Source organism: Gavialis gangeticus, unplaced genomic scaffold (genome assembly GCF_001723915.1).
Source record: "Gavialis gangeticus isolate Ggan-Ray unplaced genomic scaffold, GavGan_comp1, whole genome shotgun sequence".
NCBI lineage: Eukaryota > Metazoa > Chordata > Crocodylia > Gavialidae > Gavialis > Gavialis gangeticus.
Window position 1 is genome coordinate 8,853,660 of NW_017728993.1, and position 19,745 is coordinate 8,873,404.

The following is a 19,745-nucleotide window of genomic DNA, read 5'->3' on the forward strand; positions in this document are numbered from 1 at the left end:
ACCTAATTTTTAGTTGCTTCCAGGCCAAATTCCAGCATCAAAGAATGGACTTGCTTGCAGTTCCCTACTTTTGAGCAACCAAAGTAGCTTAAAAGTAGGAATGCGGCTGCCTGGGATAACAGTTACAGAAACACAAGCCAATTTGAGTGTAGCATTGGTAAGATGTTTTACTTGCCACTTCTTTTGAGACTCTTAATTTGAATGCCACAACATCCCTCTTAGAGGGGATGCTGCAAGTGCTACAACCTAAACTTTCCTTCCTGCCTCTCCCATTATTTTACATATCAAAGTAGCAAGAATCTGAATTAATTTATTAGTTTAACCCTACTTGGAAGTATATGGTGCTAATAAGGAAGGCATTACATTACCCTTAAACAGATGGAAAAAAATAGAAAAAGTAGTTAGAGAGAGCTCAGGAGCAATGAAGAGTGTATAGAAGGCAGACTGAAAAGTCAGGGTAGTCAGAGTGTTCTCTTCAAAGAATATTCATATGTAAACTTTTCCTTTTTTTATTTCTGAAAATTCATACACTGTATTTGGGATGCGCTTACGTTAGTGTCACCCTCCTTATATGAAAGAACATCAATCCAAAATGCTAGTAGAATTGTATTAAGACTTCATGTCAGTCTGACATTAAATTTAATGCAACAAGCAAAAAATGGGTGGGGAGAGATATTCACCTAACCTAAGATTTAACAAGGAAAACACCTGAAAAAAATTAGCAAGAAAAATTTCTATTATCACTTTTTTCCTTCATTTTTCTATCATGGTCTACAATTTCTGCTTAAATGGGATGGCTAATTAAAAATACAGGTATATAAAATTTCCAGGTCTTTTTTGCTTTGGAACTCATGATGTTTAAAAGGTACTTTCCATTCCTCCAAGACTGGAGGATTTCTGCATTCCTCCATAAATCGAAGGAAAAAACCTTCGGCATTAACCAAAATACTCAACATACGTGGCGTTAACTTTAGAATCTGATATTGCTTGTTGCCTTACTTAATACTAATACCACGTACACAACAGGTTATAGTCTCAAAGTGTTATACAAACTTTAATTCCTTGTACTAATGCAATAACTACTGTAGCACTAGAGCATTACTACTGTAATCTATTCTTTGTTACTGCTCTATCTTTTTATAGTCAGTTTTAGGTTGTAAGCCATTTGGTTGTTGTGTATTATAGTTTACACAGCATATATTACCACTGCATTCTGTTACTGGCATTTATATACGGTAATGGTCTAGAACAAAATGCCTACCAAAAACAAACCTACCTAATTAAACCTATACCTACGCACTTCAAGTATCACAGACATTATTAAGCTGGTTTACTGGGTGATACCTGCTCTCATTTAAAACTGCCTACAAAAGCATAAAATACTGTTTTCTTCTTTAAACGTTATCAGAAATAAACACTTAAAAATAAATACATAATTTTGCTTTGCTCAAATATTTCCACTTTTAAAAAATGCCCTCCCTAAGGGACTGATTGCTTTTTTAAAAATTCTCTTCAGGTAGAAGATAGTCTAAAGATTTGAAAAGGTGTTGTCTGCAAAAATATTTTCATTTCAATAGTGCCACCTAGTGGAATAATCAGACATCATATCCACATAACAGCTAATACATTGCTTTGTATCAGTCACAATCTGCCACAGAAGAAACAGTCATCTTTTAACGTACAATTCAGGTAGTTAATCTTATTTTCTGCAAATTTGACATGTTCATATTTCTGGATTTAAAAATCACAGATTTGCTGAATCCTTTGCTTCATCTATAACCATAAAAAACAATGGGTTCCGCTGTAGCATAGCTCAGACGGTATTTTCTCCTTCCGTAACGCACACAAACATATGCACAGTTTCAACTGAGGAATCAATTTCATTACTTCAACACTTACCTTAGTTATTTCTTCAGAAACCCTTTCAAAGTCTTGCACATTTCTACAATAAAATCCTATTGTACAGCTAGGATCCATTTTTTTGTATGACATCTTTTTGGGGGAAGGACAGTGGAATGACTGCAATTGTTAAAATAAAAATAATTACCAGATCATTTTAAGATTAAGTGTATTTGCCTTTCTCCTAATGAATTAAATGCATAATTCACTATGCCACTTATGCTCCAAAACCAACACAAGCTTTCAAACTTATTTCTGCCCCAAACGTTTAAGTTATTTCACCCCTTCCCATATTTATAAAAAACACATAACCTAGTGCTGTTTATGTCCCATTTAACCAAACTTGCACATTACATCACGTTATTCCAGCCCAAAAAGAGGATGTGAAATCTGTCGAGGGTTTGCCGCTCCAAACAGCATTTTATGAATATTCCCATGGTAGAGGAGGTGAATGCTCCTTTGCAAATTGAATTTGTAACAGCTTTTGCACTATCTTACAATTACTGCTTTACTACTACCGCCCATTGTCCCCTACCCCCCCCAACCTCCATAAAAGAGAAATAATGGAATGAACCAACCTAATGTATTTTCATTTAGTAAATGAAATGGGTAAAAAAACCCTGAGTATTTCAATATACTTCAAGTATAAAAACCCACTCTATATTTTACACGCAGGACTTTTTAAAATGTGAAAATTGTTTTCATGATAAATGTTGCATTGACAGCCCTGGAAACTGATGCTATGAATAGCAGGAGTGCAAACTTCCATATGCTTCCTCTCCTCCCCATCCTCCCCAGTCTAGAAAGGATACTTAAAAGGTAATCCGATTTGGTTCTCCGTGCCCCTTCATTCATTACAGAACTCAAACATGGGTAATCATTGTGGTTTTCTGTTTATGTGGAATGGGACAAAAATCCCAATACATTTTACAAGTCATCTGAAGTACTACATGACAACACAGTAACTGTTACTGTGCCATGCCAGTGGTGCACGGTTATTTTTGGCCAGTTCATCCCTGTAGTGACACGCTATAGTGAGGGATTGAGTCACTACGGTGACATAGCTGCAGCATCACAGTTTTTGCCTGCCGATGCTACATCTCCGTAGCATGTTGCTACAAGCAACGTAGCATCTCATGTAGATGCACCCCCTATCTCCTATTACTAATATCTTGTGCCCTGACTCTCCATATAATCATTATAATCCCGTTAAAACAGCTCAGTATTTGCCTCTTAGCATATGTTACTACTCTACAATCCCACTGAGAATTGGAGTTGGACTATATGTATACATATACAAAGTTATTTTGACATAAGAACAATCACTTAGGAACCTATAATGCAATGTGTTAAAACTCACTAATGGAGTAGTAAAAAAGAAGAGACAAATGCAAGAGGTTCTATTAAAGACATCTATGTGCTTTCTGTACAATGGATAACTCACACCTGTATAAGATCTAACCTGTCTGAAAAACAAGGCCAGGCAGCCAGGACCATTAAGAGTCCATGGAACACAATTTCCCAAATATAGAGCTACATAATATTATTTTTAAGGTGTTTGTCCTTACAGTAATTTTACACTACTGAAATGGAATATTCTGTAGTCCTGATTGGTGCATTTACAAATAGTGGTACGTATGTCTCACATTTTATGCAAAGTCCAGCCAATTTTCTCTCTCTAGTAGACTGCAATTCCTACTTGCTGTATAGTCATTAATCCTGCTCACATTTTATATAAATAAATTCTTCATATTCATTCCTGATTAATCACAACTGGAAGCCTGAGTCAAAGTACTCCTGCAGTAATGTTAAAAGTGGTAGGTACTGGAACATCCTAATAGCAGTTTTGCAGGCCATTCCCAAGAGCATTCTTAATGCAGTGAGTCATTCTACAACAAAGAGAAGTGGGTAGGCTTATTTTTTCACTGCTCCAAACAAATGGATTTTGGAAGCCAATACAGAGTGGATTGATTTCCAACTTATTCTGGACAATTTGTCAATTTTGAAAATACTCCCTACAGAGAAATCTAACAAGCTACTCTCCACACTAAGAAAGCAATTTCTGTTTACTTTTGACATTTCTAGACAAAGATGTAATACTATTTAATGCACTAAGCATTAAGTTCCAATACATTTTCCTGTCTACAGGAAAGCATTATGATGTGATCAAGCCCAGCCGGCAGCTTGGGTGTAATCAAATATATTTAAAGCTTACTATGATAATTACTTGAAAATTCTTATTAATACAATGTTCTGGTGGACCAGTGGCATGAGCAGGGACTAGCAGATGTGGATTCTTCCCCTAGCTCAGCCACTGAGCTACTATTTGGCCTTAAAGAAGTCACTTAGTCTCTGTGCCTCCATTTCCCTACATACCTCATGTCTGCCTATGTCATGTAATTAAATTGTAAGACCTTCAGAGAAGGCACTGTATTCTACTATGCACTTATCTAATGATTAGCATGATGGGGTCAGGATCTTAGCTGGAGTGTCCAAATTCATTATTTATATTATACCATAATATAAATAATGAACCTGACACTTATACCAACTTCCATCTGAAAGATCTCAAAAGGGTACTTATAAAATAGGGAATATTTAAGTATAGAACATTCTCCCCTTTTGATTAAAAAAAAGACACATTTATTTTTCAATCCAGAACATCTCATTTTCTAGCATGAAATTGAGACTCAGGCACTATGCTGTACTCATTAAGGTAAACATTAAAAATCAGTTCGTTATTGCTTCAAACCAGTCCCAAGTTTTAAAATTTGATTTATTCATGTTAATAAGCACTTGGAAGTATCTAAACTGTTTTGCTAAACAGTCTCCAATGGTATTTTGATTAAGAAATTATGACTGACTTTAACAAATTCCTACTCTGAGATTGGTATGTTACCTGAACTTTATTCACAATAGAAAGAGACAAGAAAACTGAACAAACTCCTGCTTTACTCTCTCAATTTAAGCTACATATAATCTATTATATAGCAGTGGTAGCTTTAGAGCTACAATTAAGCTGCAGACTTTGTTACAAACCATTTGATTCATGTTTTTAATTTAACCAAATTCCATCAATTTCAGCACAGGTGCTGAATTCTCCAATTGCAAGATGAAGAGTTCTATTCACAACATGTGATCTTAATATTTCCCTCCTAGACTCTGATTCAAGGCTCCGCTACAAACTTTTAATCACAGCATGTATGTACTACGCTGGTGATACCACAACCGCAGAATCTTCCTGGAGCCAACTATTACGAAGGAAGGGAAATGCCCATCCCTTTGCAAATATGCCATGGTTTGGTGAAGTCCTGCTTTAGGTTTGGTGTGTTTAACTTGGCAAATTGCTGTAGTGTTCAGAATTGCATTCTATAGAGTCCCTCTGATCCACAGGCCTGATCCCTTCATAGTTGGCTCCTATAAGTCAAGAGGATCACGCACCTGTTAGGTTTCATGGCCAATGAAGTATTAGTTAGAGAAAGTGAAATGGTTATTTAAGGGTTGGGCATAAAAGGAACAAAAAGGAAAGGCTGAAGCTATTTCCTGAATACCTCTTAATAAGAGAATTGGGAATACTCAGTACATCCTGCTAAAGCTGTTATAATTTTTCAGTCTGATTGTAAATAGAGTTCTTCAACATTTATCTTTGTTTTTACATTTCTTTTCAATGTATGTTGTTTGGGAAGGAGGGGGGGAAAGACAAGGGAGAAACAATACTATAAAAACAAGTCTGATTGTTCAAAACCTAGACAGAGCCTGACAAGGTGCATTAACTATAACCAGAAGGGCCAAGCATGCCACAGCTAAAAAAAACCAAGCAGCAACTACAGGTTGGTTTCAAAGTGTGTTCAGACCTTGAAAGCTACTGATCCACACAGGTAATTTGATTTAAAATAATAATTTAACAACCTATTAAAAGGAACAGTGTGGACAGCATTAGTAAAAGTCATTAGAATAAAAAACCTCATTATTATAGCTTTAGAAATTCGAAAGGTAAGATGCAAAATGGAATGACCCATAAGTAGTTAAGAACAATTACACTTAAAAAGAAATGGAAGCTCCTCGTCTGTCTAGGCAAAGTACTGAAAAATCCTTGTCAAAGGGGTACATTTGTATCCAAGCAAGGCTAGACCCCCTACATCACCTGAACACTAGGGGTGTGTTCAAACACACACACGCACGCATACACACACACACATACACATGCTTGCTCGCTCTCTCTCTGTGAGCCCAGAGACGTAACAAGGCAGCTGGGTACCTAGGACAGCTGTGACGCGTTGGGGCAGCAGTGACTTCTCCTTGCTGCCATGCCACTGGCACAATTGTGAGGCTGCAATGGCAGCTGCTTCCCTCCCCTCAGAACAGCTGCCCCAGTCATCTCACCCTAGTTAAACTACTGTGTGAACCGTCTTCATTCCAGCCTCAAATTTTAAAAAGTAAAAATAAATTCAAATACATCTTTTTTCTTTGTACTGCCTGCTTTCTTTAATGCAAAATTACTTAGTGGGGTCATCACATATTTGTGGAGGTTTTCTGGTATATAACAAGTTACAGACAAGATAAATGAAGTAATAATTATATAATAAACTAAAATTACACATCAAGTATTTAACCCTTGGTCACTTTTGTTTGATAAATAATATGCAACGGTAAAACCATAAAGATGCAGCTAGCTAGAACAGCTCTAAATAATTAGTGTTTGATTCATATGGGAAGAAAACAGTGCCAGCTCTTTATCCATACTACCTCAAGAGGGAAATCCTTTATGCTGACATCTACAAAAGATTGGCAGTAATGAGGATCCATGTAAATCAAACTGTCATCTACAAGGACAAAACAGAAGACAAGTAATTCAAAAAACACCTTATTATTACACTGCTTACAATCCAATTTCTATGCAGAACAGCTGAAAAAAAACCCAGCAAGTAACTGCTTGCCAGACTGATATTCATTGACTGAAGCATAGGTTTTTGCAGGACAGATTAACTTTTGCATAATCAAATATGCTTGTATAAGCAGAATTTTTATAAAGTGATGAGACTGTCATTTAATTTTTGGTGATAAAATTACTTTTACAAACACACAATTATATTCTGGAGTTTGCATATGAAAAATGTATCATGCTACTTCATCCTGACAGGAAGAACATATTGCTTGTCATTTGAGCATCAACTAGCACCACTTAAACTGGTAAAAAGTAAATATGTAAATAAGAACTGCCAGACAGTAACAGCAAAGGTTTCTCAAGTTTGGTGAAACAGATAAATTATGCCTTGTTTATGCAACAAAGGAAATTAAATGTACATTTTACAGAATCCAATTACTATATGAGGCAAATGACAAATGACTGGACTTTGGTGGATATGATGAATTAATAGGGTACTCATTTTGCTATTTTAATCACTCTCCTTCCCCCTGGTCGAATATTAACTTTCTAACTCTTAAAAGAAAAACACTAAAAAGACATATATTATTAAAACACTAACCTTGAAATCCAGCAAAGTAATATGACTGCTTAGGCTTGCCACCAATAATACCAACACAGTATTCAAGGCTTAAAATTCCCTGCCAACAGAACATTAAATAATTCAGATTTAAAGTTTAAGAGAAGAACGTAAGTAATTAAAGTAACTTGGTGAGGCTTATTTTATTGAGTCAGTGTTTTTTTTGGAAGACCTCACTCCAGGAATCATACAACTCCTATACAAGAAACTTAGTCTTTCACTTTTGAAAACAGATTGTAATAGTGGAGAAAATTTTAAGGGCTTGAAAACCAAACATAAGAACCAACGGGGGGGGGGAGGGTTCCTTTTAAAGATTATGCTTTTTATGTAAATACTGTTACTTTAGGGGCCTGACTCCAGCAGGCATTCAAAAAGGATGTACCTTCAGCACTCCCAGTGTCAGAGCAAGAAAGCAAGAACTGTGGTGTCATACACATTAGAGTCACTGTAGACTGCTCATACATAATTTTCTGTTTGGCAGCCCTATCCTTTTCTGTCCACCCAGACAGACTTTGACATGGCAGGAAGAGTGGCCAGCTGAGGCAGCAGCAACTAAAGAGGTTATAATTGCTTCTAAGAGCAGTAGCCTTAAAAGGCAATGGGGAGAGTAGAAAGGCACATCCGTGCCTCCTCTTGATCTCCCTCTCATAGAACCATAAAAAAGGTTGAGGCTGAAGAGACCTCAGGTCATCTAGTCCATCCTCCTGCTCAAGGCAGGAGGGTCCCTGACAATCTCCCCCTCCACTGATTCACCAATCTATGTCAGTTCACACAAACTAAACGAGGCAAACAGCAAGGCTGGACAGAAATTCATGCATCATTCCTGTGTAGGAAACTGGAGGAGTCAAACAAGAAAGACTCCCCTCTTTCTTGTTAGACAGCAGACAAGAGGAGTACCTGGAACTCCCCAAAAAGCTGGATCTGGGAAAAGCATAAGTTTCATAGATTTCATAGACATTAGGGCTGGAAGGGACCCCGGAAGATCAGAGTCCAGCCCCCTGCCCCATAGGCAGGAAGTCAGCAGGGATCATAGGATCCCAGCAAGGTAAACATCCAAATTTCACTTGAAGGCGTTCAAAGTAGGTGCTTGACCCACCTCCGATGGCAAGCTATTCCAGACCTTGGGGGCTCAGACAGTAAAGAAGTTCTTCCTTATGGCCTGCCTGAACCGGTCTTGGAGGAGTTTATAACCGTTCGACCTCGTCATCCCTTGGGGCGTTCTGGTGAACAAACGTTCCCCCAGATCCTGGCGAACACCGCTTATAAACTTATAGGTGGCCATTAGATTGCCTCTGGGCTTGCACTTTTCCAGGGTGAAGAGTCCCATAGCTCTCAGCCTCTCATCATAAGGTCTGTTTTCACGACCTTGGGACGGGATCACAGGCAGGCAGCTCTGGACTCCCTGGGCATTGCTTTTGCTTTTTTCAGCATCTTTAAAGGAAGAAAACAGCAATATATCTCCATTCTTCTTCATGGTTTCTATATTGAAAGCAAATGCTGGGAGGAAGTTGCATGTAGCTCTTCCTGGGTTTCCCTTCCCTCCTTTGAGTCTTCCATTCCTGAAGGAAGGACACCTCTCCTTTTACCTCCAAAAAGTGCTCCAGATTCTTGAGAGAAAGGTGGTACAAGCTGCTGCCCAGCCCTTGCCTCTCAACCCTCTCTGTATGAAAAGAGACAGCAGTATTATTATTTCTCTCTCAGTTCTTGTGAGATATGGGTAGTACGGACATGCTGTTCTCCAGTTATGCCTATTCTACACTGAAGACTTCTGCCATCATAGCTACATTCACCTAAGGTATGAGAGGTGTGACCACTGACCAATGTAGCAGTGCTGGCTATGCTGTGTGTACACAGTTGTGCCGGCAAAACTGTGAGTTCACTGGTATTGCCTATTTTGTTCAGGAAGGGTAAAGGGTTTGTTGAACCTGTACAAAACATAGCTTTGCAATAATGGCTGGATCCACATTAAGAGCACTTTGCCAGTATAATGAATCACTGTTGATCTTCACTGATAAAACACTCCTAATATAGACACAACCAAAGATTACTTGTTCTTTGAAGCAGCTGCAGCCCACTGACCACATCTGGCCCCTCCTCTGTAAGGATGTACAAGTCTAGGTGGACAAGGTAAGGATGCGCATGGTAGGTGCACAAGAACAGAGAATATCAGTCACGAATTCCTGCAGGTCAAAAATTCTTTTCAAGATAACCACCCATCCATCCCCAAGTCTGATCCCTTACATACCACGTTCTGAAAACTGATGTCAGTGTACACATCCACAGTTGAGGAGAGGCCAGCTAGGCTCAGAGATATACTTTATATATTAAGAAGACAGCCATTTCAATATTGCATTAGATAAGGGATGAAGGTAACAAATGAAAACTAGATAAAAAAGAAATTTCCTTGAGATTTAAACAGATTATTAGAAAGCTTTTTAATTGAAAAAGGATAAAACTGCTACTTCAGACAGCTTTCATGGATGTCTTGACAAATGAGTTACCTGCATTGCTCCTTTCAGTTTGTAACAGTTTGCTAAGGCAGCAATATTAATTTACAGTTAATCAGGGCTTGTACCTTCACAGTAACACATTAGACTTACAATAGGGGCAATTTAAAATTAAGAGGTTCTTTTAAAAATGTACAGTAGTAAAAATATTTTAGGTATTTGAGACAGGGAGCTAATCATGCAAGTATTGCTTAGTAATAAGAGGAATGCACATCTGGGTAGCCGTGCCCACAACCTGGGGGCTCTGATCAATCCTATCAAAGTATCCTCCATAACGTACTACTTTTCCCTAAGAAAAGCTGGGAGGAGGGAAACCTCACTAATTCTATTCAAGTCAGAAAAATTCCCAGGGTTTTCAACTAACTAATCATAGCCCAGATACCCTATGGAGCTTAAGTGGGATTTTTCACAAGCACACAGTGCTGACACAGCATACTATCCCTTCATGTCATCCCACTGCTATAAGAGCAGCAAAATTCAACTAATGCTGAATACTTTTGATAACTCTAAACATGGTTTCTAATGTGGTCAGAATATGGTACCATTAATTATTCTAATGCCGGAACAACTTCATATCATGAAGATCGTGTGGCGTAGTACCGGCTTGGGTCGGAGTCTTCAATTCTGGTCCATGTTGTATGGCAAGTTAAGAAATGGCAGAAGGCAGGGCAGGTTGGCACCTTAGACACTAACTCATTTGAAATGTATAAGCTTCCACAGGCAACAACTTCCTTCATCAGATGCTATGAATGGGGTTGCAGAGTCCATTTTGTAACATCAAGAATGGGTCTCCTCTTCAACCCAAAATGACTACCACAGGAGCTACTAGAATCTGTTGGTGACCTATTACATAATCTTTTCTAGGGGGTTAACCACTAACGGCAAGAACGTTACACTACTGTCATCTAACCACTGAAAATTTGCTCTGACCAAGCCTCTGACCTTAAAACAACAACAAAGTACGGGCGCTTTCAAAACGATCACAATCCTAAACTAAGACGTTAATAACATGCGAGTCAACTTCAGAATCATAGTGGTTAAATGGGTAAAAGAAAAATATCACATGCATATTTATATTCATGAGGGCCAAAAAAACCCAAGAGGCATTTCTGATAATTCAGCATAATAAAACCTGCCTACAAGTTGCAGAAAAGAGGGAAAAGACAGTTTGAGGCCTTATACACTCCACCTATGCCAACGATGCAAAAATTTAAACAAGAGTGACTTATGAAAAACATAACTTTGGTTAGCCTATCTTGGGCACACTTTCTTGTATAAAGAGATTATATTAATTCAAGTTATAACTGTCATCCACAAACATCAAATCTGTAAAAAAAATTTACTTTAAAAAAAAGCAGATGTCAGAATATTTTAAATTTACACAATTGGGTCACTCTCATGAATAACGGAGACAGAGATAGTGACCAGTGTGTATAACTGAAGGCTGCCTTCTTTCAGCCTCAGTAATAAATATCTGCAAAAGACTGCATGTATTCTGGATATACAAGGCGAAAAGCCTTAGTAAAAAGTCAGGCCTACATGATAAAGCTAACCAACATAGCCAAACTAGCAACTTTCACTCAAGTAGACAAAGTTTATATCAGCCAAAGAAGTTCTTCTGACACTACACACTGTGTCTGCACCAGTGACCTGGATTTGTATTGTTAGGCTGAAAAACCTTCACAGACGCTCTCCAAGACAATAGTCAACACAAATTTGTAAAGACAGTTACTTCACTTGCTCAGAAACTTCTGTGCAAGGAAGTGCAAGCTGTAATAGCAGCCTATGCTTGTATCCTACAAAGATTTGCTCTGAACTCAAGTCAGACTGATTCAAACGCTTTTCCACAGCAATACTGTTACTGGAAGAGAGTTCTGCATCTGCATCGGGTTTGCATGTTGCTGACTTGTTGTACTGTGTCAAAACAAAAGCTCTTCTAAACCCAACCATCTGGAAACACACAGAACAGAAGCAGCAAGGAAAAGCTACTTATCTTTCATTCTTTAAATAAAAGGTTTCACTGTTCTGTTCTCCTTTACTATAAAACATCTCCATAATTTTTTTTGAAACTCAGAAATAAAATGCAAAAGCCAGGAAAAACAGGTGATGTAACAGAAGAGCCAGTCTTTCTGATTCTGTCAGTGCTACTAAACAGCTTCTTAAACTGTTCAATCTTAAGAATTTCTAAAGCAGAGCTCCAAGGGAGTGTGCTGAGTGATGAATGATAGGGTTGTAAAGACAAAAGAGCAGGGTTAAGCAAGTTGTCCTAGTTGAGGGGAAGAACTACCCAAGTATGCTCAAGGAGTTCATCAGTATGACAAAATCCAATATTTTTAGAAACTAATCTTTAAACATTCAATTATAAAAAGCCTAAGTGTTTCTTAATTTGTCCTGAAATTTGACTGGTTAGAGCTGTGTTACTATGATTAGGCAGGGCTCCCTCCTTCTGTATTATTGCCTTTGGAAGCAGGCATCCTATCCTCCAGCTAATGAAATGACTACCAATGTCATGATTACTGCTAATAAATTATAACGTGCAGGGGGAAAGTGAGAGAAGAGCTGTCACGGCAATTGGCAATCTTCAATAATTTACCACTGAAAGATTAAAAAAACTGAAAACAAATTAAGGTGTTTGATTTCTACATTTTAAAAATGCAAGTTGGTATTAAAGTTCATTTAAGATAGCACAGATGGAATACTGCAGGCAACTAGATAGCTTTTTGAGTAACTGCATCAGTGTCTTTTCCGGTAGCCACTTTAGGAATAGAATAGTTACCACCACTTTATCATGGGACATCATGTGCTCTGCAATTATGTCTGATCCCGTAATAGTGAAATTTAAAACCTGTAAAGTCAGACTTTACAACCTGCAACTGTAAAATCACCACCATACAGTTAAAAGGCAGAAGATTACCATCCCGGAGTATCTTTTCAAATCATCTAGCACTACTGTTTAAAAAAAAAATGATTGAACTCTCATTTCATACCTTTACAAACTCTAAGTAGTCCATGTTTGTTCTCTCTCCACCAAGTCGTACAGGAACTAATATAATTACAGCTTTTGTATCTCCAGTACCAGAGCCAATAAAAGAGCACTGCTTATCAACAACATCTGAATTGTAAACTGAAAATAAGACATATGAAAAGTATGAAAATGCTTGAGGTTTCATGAAATACCTATGCAATTTTTAAAGCAGAAATATACTATCTTTTACAAAATACAGCACACCTATATTACATTATTTAATTAGGATGAAGCAAAACTGTACAGCTTTAAAATTTACACTCTTTTCACATAAAACAGACTTCCTGAAAAACTCTTTTAAGAGCTACAGTTACGTGCGTCTTACCCCTTAAGGGGCATTTTCTAGAATGATCTGTTACACTGTTGAGTTGTAGTAGTTTGAATAAACTGGTATGAAGATATAAGAAAGTTATGAAAGCAGATGATCGTTTCTTCTAAACTTTTTAAGGGGACAATTTGAGACTTAATCCCACAATTAGGCAATTTTACAATCAGGCTTTTAAAGCCTATTACTAATAAAAACAGTTACATATCTTTAAAACAATATCAAAGACAATAATTGTTTTAAATAAGCACTCATGTTCATTGTCAGACACCAAAACAGTACTGTATTAGACTCTTAATTAAACAAAAATGCAATTAACACCATCACTGTATGCAATTCAACCTAAGAATGTGCAAGATAATAGACAAAAAACACATGTGCAACAGAAATCAGAATTTTGAAATTCTCAAGTTTAAAACTTCAAGGTATGAACCCTAGCATAAACAAAGAAATTGGTTTGCAACATACAATTAAATGGAGTATCGCTATTACTATGACACAGGAATGTCACTCATTTCCGTGATGTCATGCGATTGCTTATATCATAACAAAAGCACTACTGGAGACATAACACGTTCTGCTTTATCTGAAAGCTGAAGTTGTCAAAGTTGTCATTCCTGAGTTTTGCTGTGCTTGGTTTGTCTCATCACCTCTGCTCCTGCTTTGACCCAAATTTTAATACCAACTCTGCCTGTGATAACATGTTTTCAAAACCACTTGTGTTCTGGAAAATTCCTATATACCATGCTGGAACAGAAGAAAGGTGGCCATGGTATTTGGTTCACTGTACTACCCACATCTTTGATCTCTAAGGGAATTTTTTAGAGAAAGAGAATGTAACTTTACGTTTAGAAAAAACAATAATATTCTTATCAGTCTCCCTCAAAAAGAGAGAGAAGGAGGGGTGCAAAACAGTTTATTAATCTATTTGAATCAGTATGTCCCACAGAAAAATTAGCTAACTCCCTAGACCCAAAAAAGTTATGGAAGTGAAACACACATCAAGCTGATTACAAGATAAAAGGAATTTACAAACTCTCTTTCAAGTTCTATTATTTAAATCAGCCATGAAACAAGCAATTTATCAATCTCTGTAGTTACTATTTTTGATCTGTAAAGAAAAAAAATCATCGCTATAACCTATCAAAAATGCTGGTACATAAGCAAAAATTACCCTTCACTATCCAATTCCCAAACATACAATATAAAAAGGTTTTTCTAATGTCTATGTTTCCTTTTAGAAATCGCTTAATGTTGCTGTGGATGAATGCTAATTGAAAAGCTAAGTGAAGCATTTAAAAAGTGCCATAAGTCACCATAGCCACATCACTTACCTGTACAGTCCTGAGCAACATAGACAGTTATTCCTTTTAACTCAGGGTCTCCTGCTTCTTCAACAGCTTTTCTAAGTACAAAAAGAAGAATATTTGATACAGTATTGATTGTGGAGATATGATGCATAAATTGAATTCAAGCCTGTCATTTTTAGAGTGAATACTATTTTGGTTTAAAAGCAAAACATTAAAAAAAATCAGTTTTCTATCATCCCTTTTTCTTCCCTCATTCTCTTACTAGCTTTATTTCAGTGTTTCCCATGCCTATTTTGTCCCAGTCCCTTGCATGGTGTGCAATAAGTGCCTCCCTAAGTAGTGAGGAAAGTGGAGGCTGTCCAGAGGAAACCATGAAAACGACAATAAGAATGCTATAAATGCAAATTAAATAAACCAAAGTGAACACTGCTGCATTAACTAACTTCTTTAAGGTTTAATAATTGTTCAGCCTTTCAACTATGGCAAAACTAGGCTTCAAAGAAAATCACTCAAAACAAACTGAATTAAGCTCACAAAACGAACCCAAAATTAGGTTCAGCTAACTGTTAAAACAAAACTCACCATTTGATCAGCTTCAAGGTTTCACTGAAAATTTTTTTTAAAGATAATTATATGACTAAACTAGCCTCAAAATAATAAGAGTAATGGACCTAAAAACTAAAAAGAGAATATATGTCAATAGTCTAAAGCATGATCACCAATCAAAGACAAAATCTGTAAAGAAATTAAACCATTCAAAATAGAAGGTTAGCCTCTGACTTCTGATACGTGGTTGCATTAAATGGTCACTATCCTTTTATTTCACAATATATTTTGAGGAATCATTTAATATAGTCATTCTCAAGTTATAGGAGAACTATACATTCTCAGTACTGAAATAACAGGGATAGGGAGCTCTAGAAAAGGAAAGCTTTACCTTGCATAAATCTCATTTGGACTCGGTGGAAAGGGAAGCCTGAATGGAGCATGTGAGTCCTGAAGCCAATTATATTTTTGCAAAATAGAATGTATTTTTTTTAATTTCACAAAAAATATTCCTCACAATGTCAGTTATCTAGCACGTGAGGAATGTATGACAAACAAATGCATAAATAACCTTCGCCTGTCAGAATACACCTAGTAGTATTTCAATGTAGGCTCATTAAAGATGAGTATACTTGTATATCAAAGTATCAAATTATTCTAGCATCTATATAAATGTAGAACATTTATACCTGAACTCTGACTTTGGCTGCTTAGGTGACTTATTAATTATTCAGTTTATAGCTAAACTGGGACCCACCTAGAACATAAGACTATAAAAAACAAAATCAGTAGCATTCAAAAAAATGGCATTTAAAGGCATACGGTACAGAGAAACCTGACTTTCGACTTTTTTTTTTTACCCATACTGAATGTCACAGACCCTTTACTTTTACTATGATATAATTATAATATTAATAGTCCCATACATTTACAGTTTCACAAGAATTTGATGTGTGCAAAGAAATGCTGAAAACATCAATTTTAGCTCTGACATTTCATTACACTATCAGTACATTACAGCCCCCAGGTTACAGTATAAAAAAAATCTATAATGTTATGCATGTTCCAAGGTTGAAAGAGTGGTTAGTTTTTAGAACATTTCATTAAAGGCAGGCCTACTTAAAGCCCAGGTTTCGAGGAGACCTTGGGACTCCTGCTGCCCAGAGTAGAGGAAAATAGGAAAGTCATTTATTTCTGAAACAAGGTTTGGGCACAGGCTCATACTTCAGTTCCTGAAACGACTGCTATTTCCCTTCCTATCTCTGAAAAATGCTCCTAAATTGTTGGTGACAGACATGTCACTGAGTCAATAATTAATGGTTAGGTGTCCAATTAATACGAAGAAATCTCCAGGCATTTCTAAATGTTTCTCTTGTAACACTTAAGACATTGCAAACAATAAAGAATAATTTAAAGAGATACTCTTACCTTAAAATGTGTGCTACAACAGCAGGCCCATACCAGTCTCCAGCTATTTTTCCTGACTTCTTTCCATATTCTATCAGCTGATGCAAGCCAAAAGATGCTGATAGAGAATCTCCAAACCAAGAAATTATTTTTCTATGATAAACTTCATCTCTCATTTCATTTTCATCACAGTTTCTCTTTAGCATTCCCTCATGATGAGTTGACAGGACCTTGGGTTCCTTCTCTCCTGTAAGTGATGCCTCGAATGATGCAGTCAGCTTTTTTACTGTGTGGCTTGTCCATGATTCAGAGTCTATATTTTCTATGTCCAATGCATCTGGCCAAGTCCAGGCTGCAGCAGAATTTTTTTTTAGTTGAATTTTATGCTGCCTCTCAATATTAAGTTTTTTGTATAAAAATGTTAATTTTTACTAAAAGCAATAATCTGTGCTTTACATATGCAGCTCCAAATGCCACTGATAAGATCAAAGCAAAGAACATATTTTTCTACTGTAATTGAGTTTGCTGTCTTTAACTTGTGCCTATTCCTCAGCATAAATAAAAAAAAGTCAATTTTTTGTTAGCCATTTGTATTAGCAGGATTTTTTACAAGAGAAGGTATAATAAACTTCACAGTCTTGGCCATTTACATACTATAAATTCAGTGAGTTAACTATTAAATACATGCAGAAGAAACTGACTGATAATTATCCAAATCAAACTAGCACTTCCTTCTTGTTCATCAGGTCTTAGAAAAGTTAGTGGAAGGATTATGTGAATAGTGACACATCCTTCCTAACAAAAGCAACTGAAATACACTTTAGTCAAAAAGGTCAGCAGAAGAGCTCAACTGATCTCACAAATAACTATGAAATCTTAGATCTATCTAGATTAGAGGACAGACTTGTTTTATGGATCAACATTACAGCAAAACACTTCCAGTCCACTTTTTGAGTCCTATGCTTCCTTAACAGTTCATCTTATAAACCACTTACACACAGATGATGGTTAGCAGGTCAAAATAATAATAAACACTTTCCTTACCAGTGTACTCTGCAGGCTCGTCTGCACTATGCAGCTGCCAGTTATCAAAACAAACCCCCTTAGTGGAAACATGGTTTAAGGTGGCATAAGGCTTTTTCCTGTCACTATAGCCACTCACCAAAAACAGTAAGTGCCTTCATCTGTTAGCATAGTTGCATGTATATGGTTGGGAGTAGGATTTTCCAACCTAAACGTGCTGTCAAAATTTTGCAGTTCATATTAAACTACAATCTCCTGACAGTTCCAAACAACTCCTTGAATTAGGGCAATAACAAGGGATTGAGATACTATAACTAACATCAAATCCGACTGGGGAGGCTTACAAGCAGAGGCATCTTTGCTCAACAAGCTGTATTTTTGAAAAAAAATTATTTGCGGGGGAAAATCAGGTAACCCCAGAATGGTAACAAAAAGCACACCTGTGAAGAACGTACAGGGCAAGAAACTAAACAATTCAGGTACTTCATGTTAAAACCAACTGAAGTATTTGACAAAGGAAAAAGAGGTGGCCACGGTACTTTACTAGCCAAAACCGAAACTTTTAACTATTGCAAGTAGCAGGCAGCATCATAAATGCCCAGGTTTCCATGATTCTTCTGAATTTGGCACACAATTACCTCTTAATACAGAATTCTCTTTCTCTGGGCGCATCTACACATTCATTAATGTGCCATAATTACAGCGCATTAAGTTTAGTACTGTAATGACAGGTACTAACTTAATGCACCATAATCAGCGCTAGAGCATTAGTTTAACAGGTTTCTGGTGATGTTAATGCGCAGTAGACTTATTCTACTGTACATTAGCACAGGTTTTGCCCGCTACACTAATGAGCAGTACAATTAGTCTTCTGCATATTAAGCCTCTTGTGTAGATGTGCCCAGTGTTGTGTGAAAAAAAAAATGCATCTCCCTCTCCAGAAAAATCATTGCACACAATTTCTGCCGCCAGAACAGGTTACATCTCCACTAGGGCGCTATATATGTTATCATACCTGTAGCAGAAATAACTCTGCAGCATAGACAGGCTCTTGGTTTATATTGCAAAACTGTCCTGCTAAGAATAAGAGCAATGAGGGCAGGTTAGTGCATGTTCCTTTACCACTTGCAAAGCAAAACACACCTACGTTTGGCTGCTTGAGGCTACCTGTTGCTACGTACAAAAGTGGTATCTAACTGGCATACTTACCTCTCCCTAGAAAATGAAGCATAAGCCCTTGAGCCAGCAGCATCTGGCCAGTTCTCAGTGTACAGCCCCAACCACAGTCTGTTGTCAATGCAGATCCCTGTATCTGAGGAAATTCTTCTCTGTAGGTTAGCCATATTCTAGAAATAAAGTCTTTACGGAACTCTTCTACATTTCCTGAACTTGCTTTGTTGAAAGTATCACAACTAGAGCCATCTGGAAAAGCTTCACTGGGTTCTGTAAGATAGGCACAATATTAACTTTGCAATTAATCAGCACAGGACTTTTCTTTATATATAATGAAAGCAAGATTATATTACTATCAAGGAAAAATAAGAAGCCACTGGAAGAATCCATCACCTCCTCAACAGGAAGGAAAACTTGAGGAGAGGCATAAGGAGTAAATACAATGAAGGATTCAGTCAGCATCTACCAACTGACAGAAGACCATTCTAAGACCACAGCTGCTTTGTTTTGGTAAATTAAAAAAAAAAATCAAAGTGAGATAAGCTTGCTAGAAAAAGGCTTCAATATAAGGGCAAATTTGCATGGGGGAAATCAATTAGAAAACTGTTAACAAAGGTGCTACTTCACAAGGATTTCACAGAATAAATTTCATTCAGGGATATGAAGATAGTTACAAACAATATGCATTAACTCCAGAGGTAAACTGATACATTGATCCAATATCAGATTGGCACTGATATAAAGAAAATTATCTGTATCGGAAATCGGCCTGATACGGCCAATAAATGGCTTGTGCATGAGTGCAGCTGCAGCACAGCACATAGGCAGTGAGGTGCACTGCCAGGCAGCTTGGAGAACCACATATAGCTGTTAAGTCTGTCATGGTGAAAGAGGAAGGAGAAGGAAAGGGGTGTGGGGGAGATCAAGGCCCCCGCAGTGAGGGAAGCGTGGGGCTGGGGCAAGCACTGCCCTGCAGGGCGGGTGCAGGATGGAGCCATGGCTTGTCTGGGAGAGTGGGGGGGGGGG

The 19,745-nt window shown here is 37.3% G+C and overlaps 1 protein-coding gene across 2 annotated transcripts in view; it reads right to left on the minus strand.

The window, feature by feature from the left end:
- Positions 1-19,745, minus strand: part of ATG4C (autophagy related 4C cysteine peptidase) — a 45,256-nt gene that overhangs the window by 14,087 nt on the left and 11,424 nt on the right. For both annotated transcript variants that reach the window (XM_019501182.1, XM_019501181.1), the window contains 7 exons: positions 18,756-18,989; positions 16,545-16,875; positions 14,595-14,665; positions 12,898-13,034; positions 7,386-7,464; positions 6,646-6,722; positions 1,900-2,019 (listed from right to left, as the gene is read on the minus strand). In XM_019501182.1, the coding sequence (XP_019356727.1) occupies positions 1,900-2,019; positions 6,646-6,722; positions 7,386-7,464; positions 12,898-13,034; positions 14,595-14,665; positions 16,545-16,875; positions 18,756-18,989 (1,049 nt within the window). The remainder of the gene's footprint in view (positions 1-1,899; positions 2,020-6,645; positions 6,723-7,385; positions 7,465-12,897; positions 13,035-14,594; positions 14,666-16,544; positions 16,876-18,755; positions 18,990-19,745) is intronic.